The sequence below is a fragment of the Pithys albifrons genome, chromosome 6 (genome assembly GCF_047495875.1).
Source record: "Pithys albifrons albifrons isolate INPA30051 chromosome 6, PitAlb_v1, whole genome shotgun sequence".
In the NCBI taxonomy this organism is placed as follows: domain Eukaryota; kingdom Metazoa; phylum Chordata; class Aves; order Passeriformes; family Thamnophilidae; genus Pithys; species Pithys albifrons.
The window spans coordinates 8,941,851-8,960,632 of NC_092463.1; the positions used below are offsets into that span (position 1 = coordinate 8,941,851).

An 18,782-nucleotide genomic window follows, 5' to 3' on the forward strand; every position below is an offset into this window, starting at 1 on the left:
CCAATACTGGCAAAAATCTGAACAGCCTGCAATGAAACTGGAAAATCATAGAACATCCCGAGTCAGAAGGGACCCACAAGGTCCAACTCCTGGCTCTACACAGGACATCCTCAAGAATCATGCCACATGTCCAAGAGTGTTGTCCAGATACATTGTGAACTCTGTCAGGCTTGATACTCTGACAACTTCCATGAGAAATCTGTTCCAGTGCCCAATCTCCCTTTGGGTGAAGAACATTTTTCTAGTATCCAATCCATGCAAGGATAATAAATATATGCTAATGAATACCACTGGAGGAGGCCCCAGCTGACATTTGGTACAATCCTTAGATTGAAGAAGTCACAATCTAGAGAAAGAGACAAATAAATAAATAGATAATGACTATTATAACTTTGTTTCATAAATGGAAAAGAAACAAACTGAGACTCAAAACCTGGTTATGATTTACAGGATCCTCTACCTTTTTAATAGAGAACAAGTAAATAAGAATCAAGCTATGAAGAGACCTAAAAGTCTCACAGGAAACCAGTGAAATAAACTCAAGTTTCCCCTAGATCTATTGCATTGTCTTTATTGTAAATCCACCCTTCACATGTAGAGGAAAACCAGTAGTTTCAGCAGAGAAAATAAAAGAGCACTCTCATAAGCATCAATTTCCCCCATAAGCTGAACCTTATGCCCATATGAAGCCTGTGGGGGTTAACACAATTCTGCCAGCTTGTCCAGAAACTCTGTCTCACTGAACAACCAATCCAGTGCTGTCAAATTTGAGATCACTACTAGAGAAGAAGGAAGTTTTCTTCTTATGCTGCAGTATCTATCCCCTCCGAAACAGCAAAAACACAGCTTCGAGTGCCATCTAGAGGAGTGCACTCCGTTACAGAAAAATGTTTTGTTGGTTAAAGATGCAACTTCCCACAAAGACTTTCTAGCTGACTCTGGTAAGGAAATAGGGGATGAGAACACTAAAAGCACCTGCGTATTCCTCAATATTTTTGAATGTATGTGAATATTCACAGAATTTCAGTGATACCTGTAAATGTAACTACATGTCTTAAAAAAATCTGCCTTAGTAACAAGATGTATTGATTTGTAAGGATGGGTAAAATAATCCAAGGAATCTAGGAAGCATCTGGAAGAGATAGCTATGGAGTAGTCTGAAAATCAAAAAATGAAAAATTGGTTGGGATCATTTCTGAATATGTGTGTATTCACAGAAGTATAAATCAGTCCACATACAGAGGATCACAACAGGTCCCTTTGTCATTCTCAGCACAGAGCAGGGATTCAAACCCACAAAAAACACTTCCTCTGGGGATAAGGTGGGGAGATTGCACTGTGATGGGGAAGTCTGTACTCCCCCCACTCAGGGCTGTGTCTGTGGCAAGGGAGGGGCCTTAGAGCCAAAATGCAACTGAATAAGCCCTGTCAGGACAAGAGTGAAACCATGCACTGCCACACACCTTTTGGGGCTGGAGACACTAGCTGTGCTTTCACAGCTCAGAGATGGAGTGTCAGGACATGGTTTTCCCCAGTCCTTCTATGGGGTCTCTCCCCTCTGCTATGCATCAGTCTCCAAATGAAAAGTTCACTTTGAGACTCCACTTCCAGTGTCAGGCAGAGGTTCACAGCCCTGCCAAGGCTCATGGAGCCCCAGCCAGGTGTCACTCACACCACTCCACAACTGGAGCACATGCCCTGCCTTCTCACTTCAGAGAGTCCCCCAGGGCAGAACCGCCACGCAGTGGTGGATGTGGATACAAGGCAGCGGATAGCTCAGGGTTATGGTCCCTGTGTGACTGCAGAAGAAAAGGCAGCCCAGAGACACAACACCGATAGGACCAGCACCAGGGCAGACCAAAAGGAGTGAGGAGGCTCTGCAACCATTGCTTGAAGTGTAGGGGGGATGCCTCTGCCACAACAGCATCCACACAGCAGCTTTGCCCTGCCACCCCACATCCTGTTTGCTGCACAAGACCAACACACAGACATCCAAACATCCCCAGACACTCAGGACTCCAGGGCAGCTGAGCTGGAAGCTGGCCCCAAGATATAAACCCCAGGCATTTATCTCTAGTGAGTAGCCTCAACACTTAAAAATGGGTATTTCCCTAATTCCCCAATCCCTAAATGCTTTTAAGAATCTGCCCTCACTGTTGTGGGTGATCATATACATGGCTCAAATCTTAAAGTGGCCAGGAATTTATTAAAAATATGCTTAAACACATGTAAGCAAACACTGTTAATGGACCATTTAGGTTGAAATATATAATTTTCTAAGTTAAAATAGCACAGCATTAGCAATCTGTGTCTCTGATGTATGAAGATCTTCCATGTTTATGTTAATATCAGACAGCTTGTCATACAACACTATGCATTTCATTAACTCTGGGATAAGGTAATCATACAAAAAAATTGAACATCACACACTGACTAATGGTTTTGTAGGCAGAGTCTGTAGGACCTAACTAACTATCAGAAATTCTCATGTCATCAATGTGGACACCCTGAGGAAGTGATTTCTGTGACAAAGACAAAAATAACATTCCTTGATTTGCATGGGAACAAAATTCAAATATATTTTTTTTGTCTATTTTAAAAGTACATTTCAATTCACTTCAGAGTCTGCCACTCCAGTTACAGTCTTTCTGTCCCTGTACATCTTCCAGCTTCACTGCGTATTTGGAATTCCAGTCTCGCTCAAAAAGGTTTTTCAACTGTTCCTGGACAGGCAGTTGACTCTTTTGCAGGTTGGTGGAATTTTGTTTGATAATTAGTCCCACGCCAGCTGTATTAATGAAGTAATCTTCTGACCAATTGGAAGTCCCTATGCAATGGAAAAGTAGCTGATTAGAAAACATTCATTTCCCAGTGTACTGTTTGATCTCCAGGCTTTGTTGATTTGCTGTATGACTGCAAATCTCATTAGGACCGATGAGGCAGCAAAAATCAGGTCACCTCGTTCTTATGCTAGACCTCAGGTTTCAGAAACTCTGTATTAACTGCAGCCCTGAAGGTTCATAATCTTCTGATTCCTTACGACCTGTGACAGAATGCACCAATCTACTCATTATAAATATGGGAATAGACTGTAACACTTGAGTATTAAGAGGGGTAAAAGCCAGTGTTTGACGTGGGTTTCTGTGTGTAAAGAAAAGTCCTTAATGGACTTAATTCTCTTTATGTGTTAAAAGAAAACAAAAGGAGAAACTAGACCTTTGATCAATAAACTTTCAGAAGTTGTTCTGAACTCAGCATGCAATGACTGCTTCTAAACCAGGCATAGCTGAGGATCCATCTGCAGACATTGTCTAGTCTCTCTCCAAAGCTATCTCAATTCAGAAAATCAAATACTGTGAAAAAAACATACATTTTATCACTTAGCACTTCCTCTCATGATTGCCTTAGTGGAAAAATCTACTGACAATTCCAGAAGGTGCTTAGGCATGAAAACAAGTTATCTGTGTATCTGCCTTCAAAAGCCAACTCAGTATGAAACAAGCTATTAAAGCATTAAAGGCAAATAGAGCTGCAAACCCTCAGCCAGTTGGAAGATAGGAGTGTGCATTGATTGGAGGATGAGGTGACTGAAATGACAGAGCCCTCTCAAATTCTCTTTTTTTGAGAGTTCCTAATAAAGGGTGAAACGTAAACACCATCCTGACTTTCAGGAACTGAGCAGCAAATGACATTACTGTTTTCTCATTTCCTTTCCTAGACTTCTGTTCAACAAATAGTGCGTGGAATTAATTCCTCCCAGTAATTTCTTGTTATTAAAGCACAACAATGTTATATACTAGAGCACCAGATATCACTGCATCGTTTTGAGCACACAGGCTGCGAAATTCCCACTGTGCTTGTCACAGGCTGTGCACTCAGCCTTGTCATGCTCTGTTTCTAATGGTTCACAATCATATGAAATAATCTCTTATGGAACTTGACCTACATTATTGTCTTCCCTTCACATCTGTACTTTACCCAGGACAGACTGCTTTATATGTGAAAATGAGGGGTTTTGATATTGCAGCCCATTCTATCTGTTGTAGTTTGGGATTATTATGTAAATTCTCTCCCCTGCCACTTAACTGCCCAGGCCGGCAGTTAACAAAAGTAGTTAACTGTTGATCACTTGGGCGGGGGCAGGTTTGTCTCTTTTGTGGTTTTTTTGGATATTCTGTCCAGTCTTGGCTCGGCGGAATGCGGGAGTGGGGGCTCCGAGGAGGCAGACTGCCCTGCTGGTTACTGCTGGGGCTTTCCTGGCTGTTTCGCTGCCGCTGTGCCCGGACTGCTTTGTGGCCACGCGGCTGCTGCTGCCTGCCCCTGACCGGTTCTGGCAGCGTTGCTGCTGCTGCCTGCCCTGGAATTGCTCCTGGTTGCTCGTGCTTTTCTGCTTCTTGGACGGCGAACACAGGGGGAAGAGACGGAGTCCATCTGAAAGTTCACTGCTTGTCTGTCTCGCTGGAAAGGGACTGAAACTCACTCTGCAGCCAGCCGGGCTGTGACATTGACACTTAAGTACAACTTTTCCTCCCGGAGGAAAACCTACTGGGTTTTGTTGTTGTTTGTTTTTTTTTTCTTTCTCTTGTGGTGTTGGGGAAGTGGGTTGCACTAGTCTGTTTACATATATATATATATATATATATATATATATATATATATATATCAGTTATCCTTCTTGTATTAAAATTCCTTTTCTTAAATTTGATAAAGAGTGGTGTGATTATGGTGGAGGAGGCCCCTCCCCCGCTTGTGGGTAAACATTTTGGTTTTTTCCCCTCAAACCAAGACACTATCTCAGTCTCAATCCAATAGATCTGGAAATACTGTAAGTATTTGGAATAATGGAATACATACCAATGTAGGCTACTTTATCAGTGACCATATATTTGTTGTGATTGACTCTCCCATGGGGAATGTTTGTGTGATTCAGAACTGGAACAATGAAGAGTTTCTGGAGAGAGAAAAATTAAGAATATAAACAGAAATACTAGACTTCATGATTGGACAATATGCATTTTCTATAGTTTCAAAGAATAGAATTGTATGGGGAGAACAAAACATTCCACACTCTATGATTAAATACACAATAAAAGAGATTTTACTCTTACCCAAGAAAACTAACAAATAGTACTTCTACTATACATAAAAATGGATAAGCAATTGAGATCAGATACAGATAATGTTTGCCTCACAATGTTCCATTAGTGGCACAGCTATTATCATTACAGGGCAGACAATTAAATGCAGTTTTAGACAGCTGTTTAATAGACCTGCATTTACCACTGATTGCTGCTCTTATTTTGTGCTAAAATGGGCTGATCACAGACATGAGGGGTACTGCAAGAAACAATAATGCCCAACTTTTTGTGTTAACTCCTACAAAAATCTACATTTTATGTATTTATAAATAGATATATAAAATACATATATATATATATATATAAAATTTTTACTAAAACCTATTTCATCTTCTGTGACATCTCTCTGTTGTGGTAACTGCATCATATTTGAGGCATCCACACCATTCCCATTCTACTTGATGCATTCCAGCCTAGAGCCTATGGCCTGTGTGTAACAGTGTTCAAAAATAGGTCTACTTGAACAGATATAGCAGATCTCTCAACTGTAAAAAAATGATACTAATTAATTACTCCATGCAGGAAAAGGAGCACTCTGAAAGGAGCACTAAGTTAACATATAAACTGTCACGGTGCTCAGTGGAAGCAACTGCCTGGATAATGTCTCAAGTATCATATCCAGGCTGATATCCTGATATCACTAGTGCCTTGCAGTGGCTGCTTCCTCCAAGATTATATCGTGAGCCTTATTTTCACAAGGATGTGAAACAGTCATGGCAAAAACAGACAACCTGCTTCTCTAAAAGCTAATCCTTGCACACACAAACAGGAGCTTAGTCTTAAAAATCAGTGTGGGGCCATATCCTCAAACTGTCTTTCCAAAGTCAGGTTTCTTATCATACCACGTCAACACTGATGTGGACATGTGGGTTGTTGAGAGCACGCAGGGACCTCAGGTAGTTGAGCATGGCTGGGTCAGAGTACGTCCAGCAGCTGGCCAGGAGTCGGACTTGCACTCCGTGGTTGAAAGCTGCACGTCTCAGAGCATTGTCAATGGCTGGCCAGTATCTGCAGAAAAAGAGATGTGTGGACAAAGGGACATTTTTTAAACAGTTCAGTAGAAAGCTGTGACAATAAACTGAGACTACAAGCAATGCTGTGCACAGATGGGATCTCTGATATCTAGTAAGTGGAGCACTTGTGCCTTCCCTGGAGGTGCAAACAAGATTTCTGCCTTCTATCAAGTCGAAGTCCATTCTTTCCACAGTGTGTTTTGAGACTTCCAAACTAAGCTGAAGTTGATCAAAAACTTTAAAGCTTAGTAATTGCAGGTAAACAGATACACACACAGCATGGTGCCATCATGGCCGTTTCCTTAGGAAACTAAAAATAACAACAGCAACTCCAATGTAAAGCCTGACCATATGGCAGAGAGTAAAAAGGACAGTGTAGAGCCCAGAGGAAAGTCTAAAAACTGTTTTGCAGAATATGGCCTTTTCAGGGTCTGAGAGACTGTTTCCAATGTCCACAGTGGTCCTATGCCATCAGCCAGCATGGGCAGGTTCTATCCCTCTCTACCCCTCCTTTTCTTCCTCAGCAAGCTGTGTGCCCCCAAGGTAACAGACACAGCTGTGCTCTCCTGAACATGGGAAAAGCCACTTTTCTGATACTTGTGTTGGCAGTAGCTTAGGGGAAAATTTCCTTCACCCAGCTACATAATATTAAGAGCTGGACAGTGTGCATCCCAGGGCTAGTAACTCCAAACACCCAAGCAGCATTTTCATTCTGTAGATCCTAACAAGTGCTGCAAAGAGGAAGACAAGCACCTTTAGTACAGATTGGAGGGCTGATACAGAGAGAGGTCCAGCACTCACTCACAGTCCCAAGAGCAATGATGAATTAATTTGCCTTAATCCTTTTGGTCTCATGTACAAAGGCCTGAATTCTCTAATCCTCCTTGCGCATCATCCTATTGTGATAAATGGTCTGGCCATGTGCTCTCAGGCTCAGGCTGACTTACAGACCCTGAAAGACTTGGGAAAACATGCTATTTGAAATGCTATTTTTGAACAGTTTTAATTTTTTAAATATATCAGTTTCTAATTGATTAACACTCAGGCATTAGACAGCAGCTTTGTTCCCTCTGTCTCAGCTGCTGGAGGAACCTAACCTGAACTAATCAGCCTCAATTCATGGCACTATAGCTGGTTGCTGTGGAGATAGCCCGAGGCTCTGTACCACTTTCCCTGGGCCTTTCGAAGTCTTGTTTGCGTCTGATCAACCCTAGATGTCACAAACAGTGGATTAAGCCTTCAGATGAAGAATAAGGAGTATTAACACATTCAATCCTAAAGAGGAAAGAGACTTTTTGTGAACCTATTCTTGGCTAAAATCTGCAGATGAGAAACCCAGAGACTCAACTGTATGACATGGAAACTGAAAGTGCTCTAAGGTGTTTGGCTTATTAAGAATATCCTCAAAGTGGAAGCTACTCTTAGGATTTTGTTTCAAGGCCTATGGAATTATCTGTGTCTATTATCCTAAAATCTCCCCTCTAACACACACGTGCCCCAGCTGAACAGCAAAGTCTTTACACAGTCATGACACAGGGCATAATGCATAGTATCATTCTGGCTTAATGGCAACCTAGACCTCACCCTATTCTTTGCAAGTCATGTTGTACATAATTATATCTCACGAACTTCTTTCTCAGAGTATTGAGATTGTTGGAAAACTCAGAAATGTTATAAGCAGATAATTCAGAGTACTTGGTTGCATGTAAACATCCTAATTCAAGCATATCTAAGAGGATTTGGAGTCTTAGTGCTGCCCTATGACTAATTTTCTGTGTTACTGAGATTTGAGTTGATGTGCAGAGTCTGCATAACTCTGCTGTGACCTTGGGCAGCCCACTTGGACCAGGGCAGTGGTTCACCACACACAGGCTCAAGGCCAGATTAACAACCTGATCTAGTGAAAGGTGTTTCTGCCCATAGCAGTGGGAGTGGGAACTAGATGATCTTTAATCCAAACTGTTCTATGACTCTATGCTTACTCCAGACTACCACTACCGCCTTCTCTCTGAGAGCTGCTGCTATACACATCCATCACACTTCAGAAACCTGGATTTCCGTAGATGGAATTATTGAAGAAAAAAAAAAGGACAGAATTTTCTTTTAGAGACTGTTTCAGCTCTCATTGCAGAGGTCAGTAAGGACAGTTAGGAACCGTCCTCTGAACTATGGGTCAAGTACCTCAAACAGGCAGCAGAGCTGGAAGTCAAGACTCTTCAGAAGTAAAGGACAGAAAGAAAGCAAAACAGAGCAGAAAAGGAGAGCAAAGCAATATTTCCTCTGAAAAGTCTGATGTCAGATAGATTTCCCATGTTCCCTTTCCTCTCTCTATTCATAAAGTTGCTCTGTTGAACTTTGAAGGAAGCTGTACCTGACTGTCCCTCATCTGGCACTTTACAGGTTTCTTGCTGTGTGAAGAGCATAGGAGGCTGCTTTAAAACACTAACAAAGCATGTGGGTGGTATGGGATACCATTCTTCCTGTAGCATCAGTATTAGAATCAGAGAATCCTAGAATTGCTAAAGTGGGAAAAGACCTTTAGGATCATTAAATCCAACTGCCAGCCCAGCAGCCCCACATATTCACCACTAAACCATGTACTCAAGTGACATTTTCACACATTTTGAATACTTCCAGGGATGGTGAATCCACCACTTCCCTGGTTAGTCTGTTCCAATGCTGGACAACCCTTTCTGTGACTTTTTTTCCTAATATCTGGTCTAAAACTCCCTGGCACAACTTGAGGTAATTTCCCCTTGTCCTATCACTTGGTACCTGGAAGGCACAGTCCATGGGATGGCTGTAAGTGCAGAGCAATGCCTCAGTTCCCTCCATTCTGAATATTTTCATCACAGAAAGAATGGAATAGCATATTTTTCCTTTATATGGTACAAGTCAACTGATTTACTCAGGATTAAAATTATACCTTCTTGGATGAACGAAGCGGCTGGTAGGGAAATATTCCATAACAGAAACATACACAAACTTCTGTGCCTGACTGATAATACTGATTATAGCATAGAGGTCATGGGTACGACCTGATGGACAAAATGCTGGAGGAGAAGCCTGTAAAGAAGAAAACACAGATATCAGTGATTTACATTTGGTTTGTTTGTTTATTTGTGTTTTGTAAGACTGACTCATTTATATTCAGATCTGTCCAGTTTTCATTTAAATAACACAAAGCACTTGAGGTAGACCACTATCATTTTTCATGACTTTCATGTCCTGATAGGTCAGATACTTATTGATATAGTTATTGAGCCCACAGGTGATTAAAGGAGACCTGCACGCTGTCCCTGCCATACTACCTGACAGCCAATGCTGGGTCAATCCTTATTCTTTGAGTAGGTCCAGAGAAATCTGATGAAAAAATTATTATCTAACTGGAACACAAGTAACTGAGAACTGCTGAAGAAACATTCCTGGCCAGTCCTTAAACATTGGTTACAGCCTACTATGTTACTTTTTAACATACTTACAGAAAAATAAGCTTTTGTCAAGATTCCATTAAATTCTGCTTCAAGAGGCCGATGGCTGTTAATGTGGGTAGAATAATTAAGAGGCCAAGGGAATGGGATGGTAGCATTAGCATATCCGAGATCCCAGTAAGTACTAAATGTTTTCCAGAGGTCTTTGGCCAAGCCGCTGCAGTTGTATATCACAGCACCAAACTCCTTCACCTGCAAAGAGAGCAAACTATATCAAAGCCCCAGGAGGAGCCACCTCCAGGGGTTTCTTTGCTGCTTCTTCCACTCAGTCAATATTCTACATCATTATAATTTCTCTCTGTTGTGTGCTGGAACACGAATTTTGCCCCAGATTTTTGAATATGCAGCAGCAGAGCTTACCTGAGATAAAGACCTCCAATCCATGTTAGCACTACCAATATATATGTGTTTCATGTCTACTATCCAGAATTTGCTATGCAACACTCCTCCTGTCAAATGTCCAAAATCAATCTTTTTCACATGAGCCCCTGAAGAAAGATTGGGACGGGAAAAAAAGAGTTTAGATAAAGCATGGAGATGGTTCCTCAACAGCAAGAACATGTCTGCATGTCTGACTTTTGCAGCTAGTAATAATTACCAAAATTCACAAGCTCCAATACATGGTACCACAGTAACTTGAAAAAAATATGCAAAATGTGAACTTTCAGAAAAATCCTTAAGGGTGTGACAACAGAACTCATGAAGTAGTGAACAGATAGTGCTTATCCTAAGACCCATGTCAGCACCGTGCCAGAACAGGCCTTGGAGACCCGTTTCCCTCAGATGCCTTTTACACAATACAGAAGCTCTGAGTGTATCACTGAAGGGAATTAATTACCTTTTTCCTCTAAAAGCTCAAGGTCTGTTGATTTTGTAGCCAAAGTTGGCATGCTTGCTGCAATATACACAGAGACATTCTCTGCAAGTAATCTCTCAAACCTCTTCAGAATATCTTCACCCTGTGTGGTACATTGTTATTTTTTACATTTTGTTATAAAACATTTAGTAAGATATATGCAAGTACAGTATTACTGATGGGTGCTTCCTAAACAACCGCAATGCAAGGAAACTCAGAAATTTCACCCATTTAAGGAATGTTTCAAGTACAGAAAAAAGGGAACAAATATTCTGATCCAATGTACAGATCAAAGTATTTTCTGTCATTTAATGTTATTAGATACACGGTTTAAAAGTATGACCACAAACATCCTAGATTTCAATGGTGAATGTCCCAGTACAGATCAGATGCTGGATTCTGATGCTCAGCAGATACTTGGGGTCATCTTTGCCTAAGGATAAAGGTGACAAGAGAATGTCCTACACTGAGCTGTCCCTTCTCAGAGACAGGACTTAGCCTTAGATCTGTGACTTTTGCTTCTCATGTGGAGTTAATGACTTATTTTATACCTCCAGAAACACCTGGGGAGGAAGACAAGTAGAGCAGTCCCAGAGAGTCCATGTTGACAGTGTGGAAGGTGTACCAGGATGGAGGCAGAGGCTGAACCCACAGAAATAACCTGGCCAGCATCTGGTCATCAGCAAACAGCACAATTCCCAGCACAACTAAGCCTGCCTGAAACAGGGTGGCTTTGTCCCTTATGTTTTTCAGAACAGTCCCCCAGACCCTACTCACATTGCCTGGGAGAATGCTAGCTGCCACAGGCAAAAGTGGAGCCAAGGGACAATTAAACATAATGGACAGTTGCAAGGTGAGCCTGTGCCATGGCCTCTGTCATTTATTTTTGGTGGTAGAGCCAGAGAGGTCCCCCAGGAAGCCTGGCCACTCAGGGTGCCCAGAAGGACAGCTCTGCAAAGAATGATGAACCTCCTTAGCTGCTGTCCAATGGCAGGGACCAGGGACAGCTGCACAGTGGGTGGATGCAGGTGCAGTGTCAGCATATGTGGGAGAAGCAGCCTCTGCAGCAGTTAAAGGTCTGGCAGACTTTGCATCCTGACCCTTCCAACTAGCCAGTGGGAACTGGCACATTCAGTTGTGTCTGAGATCCTGTAGGCTCCTCAGCTCTGCCACTGGCTGCCCTTAACACAGGTCAGCCATCCACAGAGTAAGCGAGTGTGGGTTTGAGGCTGACCTCTGCTTGCTCTTAAAACACAATATAAAAGTATTCAGAGCCATGCACAGAGCCCAGATAGAGTTTAATTTGACTGGAGGAGGAAACTGGAAGTTGCTTCAGACGAGCCTGGAAAACGTTTCTGGGTTTGCAGGAAGAGTCAAGCAATGTCCCCAAGAGACAGACCACACAGCCAATCTGCCCCATGTACACGAGACATTCAACCATAGACAGGCTTGATTTTATCCTACCTGTTTGGAGGATGAGTCATTGACACTGATATCCTTCCCAGTAAGAGACCAATAGTATGAAGCCACATGAATTTTCTCCTGGGCTAGATCAAGTAGTCTCATCCAGGCTTGGTACAAGGGTTTGGCTGCAGTGCTGTTTATCTCAAAGGGTAAGTCATAAGGAACATTTTCCACAAGGTCAATGCTGCAATGGCAATTGTACATTGTGAAGCAAGAAGCAGTGACCCAACAGGACATCAAGCATCTGTCAGGCCACACAACAGGCCATTTTGGATGTCAAGCTCAAAATCAAATAAGCTGAGCTGGATAAACAAGCTGGGAGTACTCTTTATCCTTAGTTTTAATAGCCAGGTTTAGATTGTATATTTCCCTCCCAAATCCAGCAGAATTACTTCCTCAGTAGCTGTTTTGAGCTTTTTATTTTACTATCCTGAAGGTGAGGAGAAATGTAACTCCATGGGGCAGTCTGTCACTTGAATATCCTCACCATCCTCTCCCAGGACAGGCAGCTCCTGCCATTCCAGCTTCTGACAGAAAGTGAGCCCAGAAGTTACTTTGCCTTCTGGTCACTCTGCTGCCTCCCACCACTGTCACAAAGGAAGAGAGGATGGCTGGAGGTGGCAGGGGAGAAACAGAGCTGTGCTGAACATACAAGCACAGGACTGGGAGTGGAGCTTTGATACTGCCCCTACTGTCCCTCATAGCAGGCAACTACTAATTACCCAATGCCTAAGCAACAGCCCCGCTCTTCCCATATTAGTGTTACTTCATCAAGTTATAATACAATGGGAAGAGAAGAAAATCCATACTGAAATTATAATATTGTAACTAGTTCTCCACCAGGTGACTGCTTCTCCACATGTCATCAAACCTGACTCACCTGCAGGACTCATTGGATCTAATGGTGTCCTCCTCAGTTATTGTGGTTTGTGGGAGATATCTGTAAAGTTCTTCATCCTCCAGCTCTTTGTAAATGCTGACAACGGTTACTTCTCCGTTAGGATCAACTGTGCTGTCCACTTCCATGAGGTAAACAGCCATCAGGACAACAACACCAAGCATCAAAATTGCCCCTAAGATTTGAAACTAGAATAGAACCCACACAGGAGAAGATGTAAGTGATCACCAAGTCACTGACACACCAGTTTATGGATGACTACCTGTGCAGGTAAATAAATTACAATCTTTGAGTAGTAGTTCTGCTTTCAGCTACTGGCAGAGAGTGTTTTTAGATGCACCACTGAATGTAAGGACCACTTGTTCAAGGCCATGAGCAACCTGATCTAGTTGAAAATGTCCCTGCTCATTGCAGAAGGGTTGGACTAGACCTCTAAAAGGTCCCTTCCAACTCAAACAATTCTATGACCACAAACTAAATGGGGGTTGGTTAGTGTTGGTTTAATTTATTCTGTGTCAACATATCAACCTCCTGTTTTTTCCCCAAAACTTATGATTAGTTGGACATTGATTAGCTTTATTTTAGCACAAGACAAATGGATGTTCAACAAAATGTCTACCAAAATCAAAACAAGGGAATCCCTAACACAAGATTATCTGTGGATTCAAGCCCTGCACTACCATAAAGAAAAAGTTCATGGAGTCAGGGAATAAAAGTCAGATCAGAAGCAGAAGGAAGTTTTGTGGTTTCTGGACATGTTCTAGTTTTGTCTTCTAACTTAAACTCACTTAAGCGAAATTATAGAAATATCATTTATCCATGTGAACAGTATTCCCTTGTCATTCTAGTGTGGTGAGTTAGCTTCATTTCCCTTTTTACTGGATGTTAAGGCATTTTTTCCTGAACGTAGATGAAAAAAAAATAAAAATAGCCTGGCTACAAGGTAGATCCAGATCTGGAGTCCAGCCACTCACTGAAAAGTGTAACACCAGGCTCTAAATGCTGCCCTATACTGAGGAGGAAAAGACAACCACCAGTGCAGATCCATTTCCCTCCAAATTCTCTTGTCTGGCTCCCTATGGCAATTCCTGGGAGCTGGGGCCATCCACCAGCCTGTGATAAGCAACATGCACTTCAGAGCTGAGCTTTTGAACTTCCAGACAGGAGAACCAAGTCTGAGGCTGGTTGTGAGGCTGTAGCTATAAATCTGAGCTCCCAGAAGGGCACATGGGAAAACAGAACAGAAACCAGTTGCCTCTGAAAGTTTCTCTTTCAGTTTCTATGTGGATAAAGCTTCTTACTTTTAATTTTCTCTGCTTTTCTCAAAATCTAGTGTTCCCATCAATTTCAGGCAGTGACTTGATTGAGGAAAACACTTTCAAACTATTTACTTAAACTTTTCCCCTCTGTCTCATCAGGGGCAAAAATAAAATTCCACCAATTTTTAACAGTTCTGCATTTCATCCCATGAACACATTGGCAAGACTTAAGCATTGCTCTGGTTTTAGAAGATGTTTCTAAGGTAAGAAATCTATTTTGAAGTCACATCCTGGCTGTCACCATGCTATGTACTGTGATGTCCAGGTGCTCTAGGCATGCTGAATAAATGAATACATGAATGCTAATGATGGAATTGAAGCTCTTTGTATGAGCATGGTTTACTGTCCCGAGCCAGACAGAGCTGCAGGATTTAGCTCCACATTATTGCCTCTCGGCAAGGTTTGATCAGTCTACTGGATAAATCAATGACGTTTTTGTCACTCACTTGTTTACAAATAGGATCCAAACCCACATGGATTTCTAAAATGGGCAATAAAATCATTCTTCTTAATCTGTTATTTCTTTTCAGAAATGTCAGTGTAATCTCAGCTCTTGTAAGCAAATGTAGTGTATCCCAATAATTACCGTTTTGACGTCTTTTTGATTGTTCACGCCTAATTTCATGTTGGACGACTCATTAAACCTTTGGGATGTTTTTAATGCTTTTTTCACAATCTGAAAAACAGAAATGTATGCAAGGGGAAAAATAAAGCTTTATGACAACATTTGGGTACAGAGAAAAAATGCAGGTTACTGCCATTACTTTATATAGTGCTCTGAGATTTAAGTACAGATCTGTGCAACATCCTCCCTGTACTATGTGGGTGTTGAGTGACATTAACAGATTCCAAAGGGGGAGAGAGAGTTGGGGAAAGAGAGAGAGAGAGAGAGAGAGAGAGAGAGAGAGAGAGAGAGAGAGAGAGAGAGAGAGAGAGAGAGAGAGAGACAGGTCCCAGAAGTTTTTCCCCAGTGCTGTCTACACACAAAAATCCCTGCAGTAATTAATGTGTAAACAACTGCATGGCTGCCTCTTCCAGCCATCCTTCAACACCCACTTTTGTCCTGCTGTAAGTGAATATATTTGCCAACAAGCAGTAATTAAAGTACAGAAGCTGTGGGTGATAGTGTGGAGCATCAGTGTCATCCTCTGTGTGACTCAGGCTCTTGCTCTCTTCCTGTGCCTGTGAGTAGTCTTCAATGCCAGTGTCTCTTCCAGAAGGGACTCTGTTAAGAGGACAGGGACCAGGACAAAATAAAAATTGCCCTTATCCTCTGTTGCAGCCATGACTAGAAAATAAGTTATCTTCTTTTCCTTCTCAGACCTTATTTCTCCAATCTTGTGTTACCACCAGGAGAGGCAACTGTAAGGGCAACTACCAAAATATGCTGAAACTCACGGCAGATGGTCGGGCAAGGGGGGTTGGCACTTGCCTCTTTTGCCTTCTCATAAACCTGACAGATGCCCAGTGGGTCTCAAATCATCCCTATGTTGGCAGAGGTGAATTCACCCCATAGGAGTCAGCTGTCATTTTTCATGCTCGGAAGGAAGAAGCACATCCTGGGGTGTGGTGGATTTCAGGAAGTGCTATCAGATAATATCACCACCTACCCAGTCCCCAAATCACTGCTTTCAACTCCTGAGCCACTGGGCATTTGTATCCTGGGGGACGAACACTGCAATGATATCGGATACGCAGTTGCTCTGTGGGTGGCCACACTCAAATTTTAGACAGAAAGGATCCTGCCAGACTTGTCCCATCCATCTTACCATATGTTCACAGCTATTGTCACCTGAACCACATGGGCTTACAGTGTCTGCCCTCCCCCTCCAGTAAGGCACCATGGCACACACATCCATGCTGCATCCAACTCCTGCCCACTCCATCTCTCCATACAGATGCTGTAACTGTGTGGAACAGGCAGGAGTTGGACACAGCCTCAAAGGCTTCTTGTGGGACCCATCTCACAAGAACTGGTGGGGCTGAACCAAAAGAGTGGAGGATGTCTTGGAGAACAAGGAAGGTGAGTCTGAAACAGTGACGTGGGAAATGCAGAGGGATGCAAAAAGAGCAGACAAGAAAGAATGGCAAAGGTGGGAAAGGTGGAGAGGGAAGAAAAGGTGAAAACACTGATGCTTAAAAGGATACTAGAGCTGCAGAGAGGAAAGCTATGTTTTCATTTCAGGGCCAGCTTGTTGCTATCAGCTGTAATCCCTACAGAAGTGCCTCCTTTCCAATGCAGTTTTACTCACTCTTCCCACTCTCACTTCTTCTTGCTGCCCCCAGGCTCAGCTGCAAGCTTTTACACTAGAAATAGTTATAAGTGTTGGCAGGTAAACATCCATTCTCCCAGCCCTGGAGAAATGGAGTGGCTGCCAGCAGTGAAGGACAGTTGGCCATTCCCTGGTGTGTGTCAGGTCTTCATGCCCCTGAAATCCCAGTTCATTTTTTAAACACAATATAAAGACCCAATGTCTTACCCCAGAGAGCTGTCAGCCCAAGCAGACTAGCGCAATATAACACACTATGCTGAGAAAGCTGTGTGACAGCAACACACATCATTCCCCACCCTGAGAGAAAGTGATCACATGTCAACCCAGAAAACTTTGTGGGAAGAGAGGAAAGAGAGCAAGAGAGAAGATGCTGGGTAGTAGGAAACTGAGGATTTTAAAGGAGAAGGAAAAAGGCAGCTGACAAACAGCAGCAGCTGCCCTTCAGCAGGGGCCAGAAGAGCCCGCTGGGACTGCAGGTCGCACACCACAGCTCCTGGCTTTGGCACAGCTATTCCAATCAGCTGGGCTGGCCAGGAACAAACAGCTACTGCATGTTCTCTCAGTCCAGAACCAGAGCTTAGAGGTGATGCCTTGTCCCTGTTGCCCCCAGAGGCACACTTGGTGACCCAGATAGTGGCTTGGTAAGGAACTGCAGCTGTCAGCACACTTCCAGCCATGTGATGGCCTCACCAGAAACTACTGGTTTCAGTTCTCTTTTTCAGCAACAGTTACAAAATGGCTTTAAAAGCAGAGTTTTTCTTAAAATACAAAAGTGAACAGATCTTATATGGACTGTAATAGAATCATCTATCATTTGGTTCAAACAAAGCCCTTCTTGATATATTTGACTACTGATAGGTTAGTGCCATCTGTACAGAAGTCATGAGAACTGCACTAAAATAGGCAGTGTAATTTTCAAGAAGGGAAACATCAGAGACTCAGTCAGAATTCTTAAGAATAATATTGTAGCTGGTCAACAATTAACTGTGGCTCCCTTGAAGCTTTCAGGGTTTTACCAGCTGCCCATTTCAATGACTGAAGTTCATCCAAGAGTAATAAATACAAGTGCTAGTTAGCATTGCTTCACGGACTGGAACACCAGCTAATACCAGTCTGCTGAGTATACACAGGAGATTGCTGTTTATAACATTAAGGCTGCTTTCTCCCTTCCCCCAGTTTTGGATTTCAAACACAAGGATGCACTTTTTCACTATACAGAATCCTCCCTGGGAGCTGTTTGAAGATCCCCAGATCTCCACGGCCAACCTCACCTCTCTCAAGATAATGATAAATGTACTTACCATTCTGGAAGATCTCCTCCTGTGTGAATATCCTACTGTTACTCTAGTGTTACTCCCAATTCTGTGTACAAGGGGCAGCTTGCATGCTTTTCATCAGCAGATTTGTTTTGGCCTCTTCTGGTTTTTTCCCCTCCTTCTGTAGATCACTTCCTCTTAAACACTGAGTTTCACAACATGCACTGACAGAGGCCCAAGTTATCATTTAGTTATTGTAAACCAGTTGTTAAACTCCAGGTCCTGATCTTCACCTGTGCAGCATAACTCTGTGCAATGCCTGGATGGCTAAGTTCCCATGTGGTGGTGTAAAGTCAGACACAGCAGTATTCTCACTGCATCACTCAACCCACCAGAAGCTTCATTTTAAACAAACAAACCCTTCAAAACCACCTCTACCCAGCTTCTTTTGCAAGCATTCTCTTGCTCGCTCATCCTTGGACAAATGTAAGGAAGAAAATCAGCTTCTTTGAAATAATACAGCTTTCTTAAACACATGGCATTTGGAACTTGCAGTGATGTTGGTTGAGTGGCAAGGTTACATCTGACATTGACTTTGGGACAGTTTCTAAGAAATTATGTGTTCTGTAAAAATCCAAAGACTGCACCTCAGCTGACATATCTCACTCTGGCAACATAAGTGTTATTCTCCTGGCAGCCCCTCATTCCTATTGAACCCAAGGAAACCGTTCCCTTGTTGAGTACCAGAGGACAGACACTGTAAGGAATCAATGGAGAGACAGTTTGGAACACAAGGCTTTATCATACCTTGTATTAAGCTGCTGAAGATGGAAAAGCAAAGAGGACCAGAGGATGGGTCATGAGTCCTCTGCTTTGCCTGAGACCCAAACACAAGCATTAACTCAAAGAAGGCCAAAAGCTGGAGAAAAGATGGTGGAGTAGATAGGACACCTGTCTGATCAGCCAGCTCTCTCTTGAATTTATTGTTGTGCACAGATCACTTGTCACTGCTGCCATCCCAGATTTCTATTAAAACAGCAGTTAAAAACAAGGCTGGGTTATCAGTAAGCTGGA

General features: G+C 42.7%; 1 protein-coding gene across 1 annotated transcript; it reads right to left on the reverse strand.

Annotated features, from left to right (window-relative positions):
* Positions 1–2,248: 2,248 nt before the first annotated feature.
* On the reverse strand, positions 2,249–17,893 carry PLD4 (phospholipase D family member 4). Its single transcript, XM_071557386.1, has 11 exons — positions 17,754–17,893; positions 14,766–14,855; positions 12,843–13,048; positions 11,963–12,146; positions 10,481–10,601; positions 10,003–10,130; positions 9,634–9,834; positions 9,078–9,217; positions 5,981–6,146; positions 4,855–4,951; positions 2,249–2,827 (listed from the first exon to the last, which is right to left on the reverse strand). Exons 1-11 carry the CDS (start codon positions 17,754–17,756, stop codon positions 2,619–2,621), a joined length of 1,545 nt encoding a protein of 514 aa, XP_071413487.1. The 5' UTR covers positions 17,757–17,893; the 3' UTR covers positions 2,249–2,618.
* Between the last annotated feature and the right edge of the window lie 889 nt (positions 17,894–18,782).

Coding starts and splice junctions, on each gene's coding strand:
- PLD4 (XM_071557386.1), bottom strand. Junction 10,131..10,480: donor TGAGCTTTTAGAGGAAAAAG/GTAATTAATTCC, acceptor ATCTTTCTTCAG/GGGCTCATGTGAAAAAGATT. Junction 4,952..5,980: donor TCCACATCAGTGTTGACGTG/GTATGATAAGAA, acceptor TTCTCTCTCCAG/AAACTCTTCATTGTTCCAGT.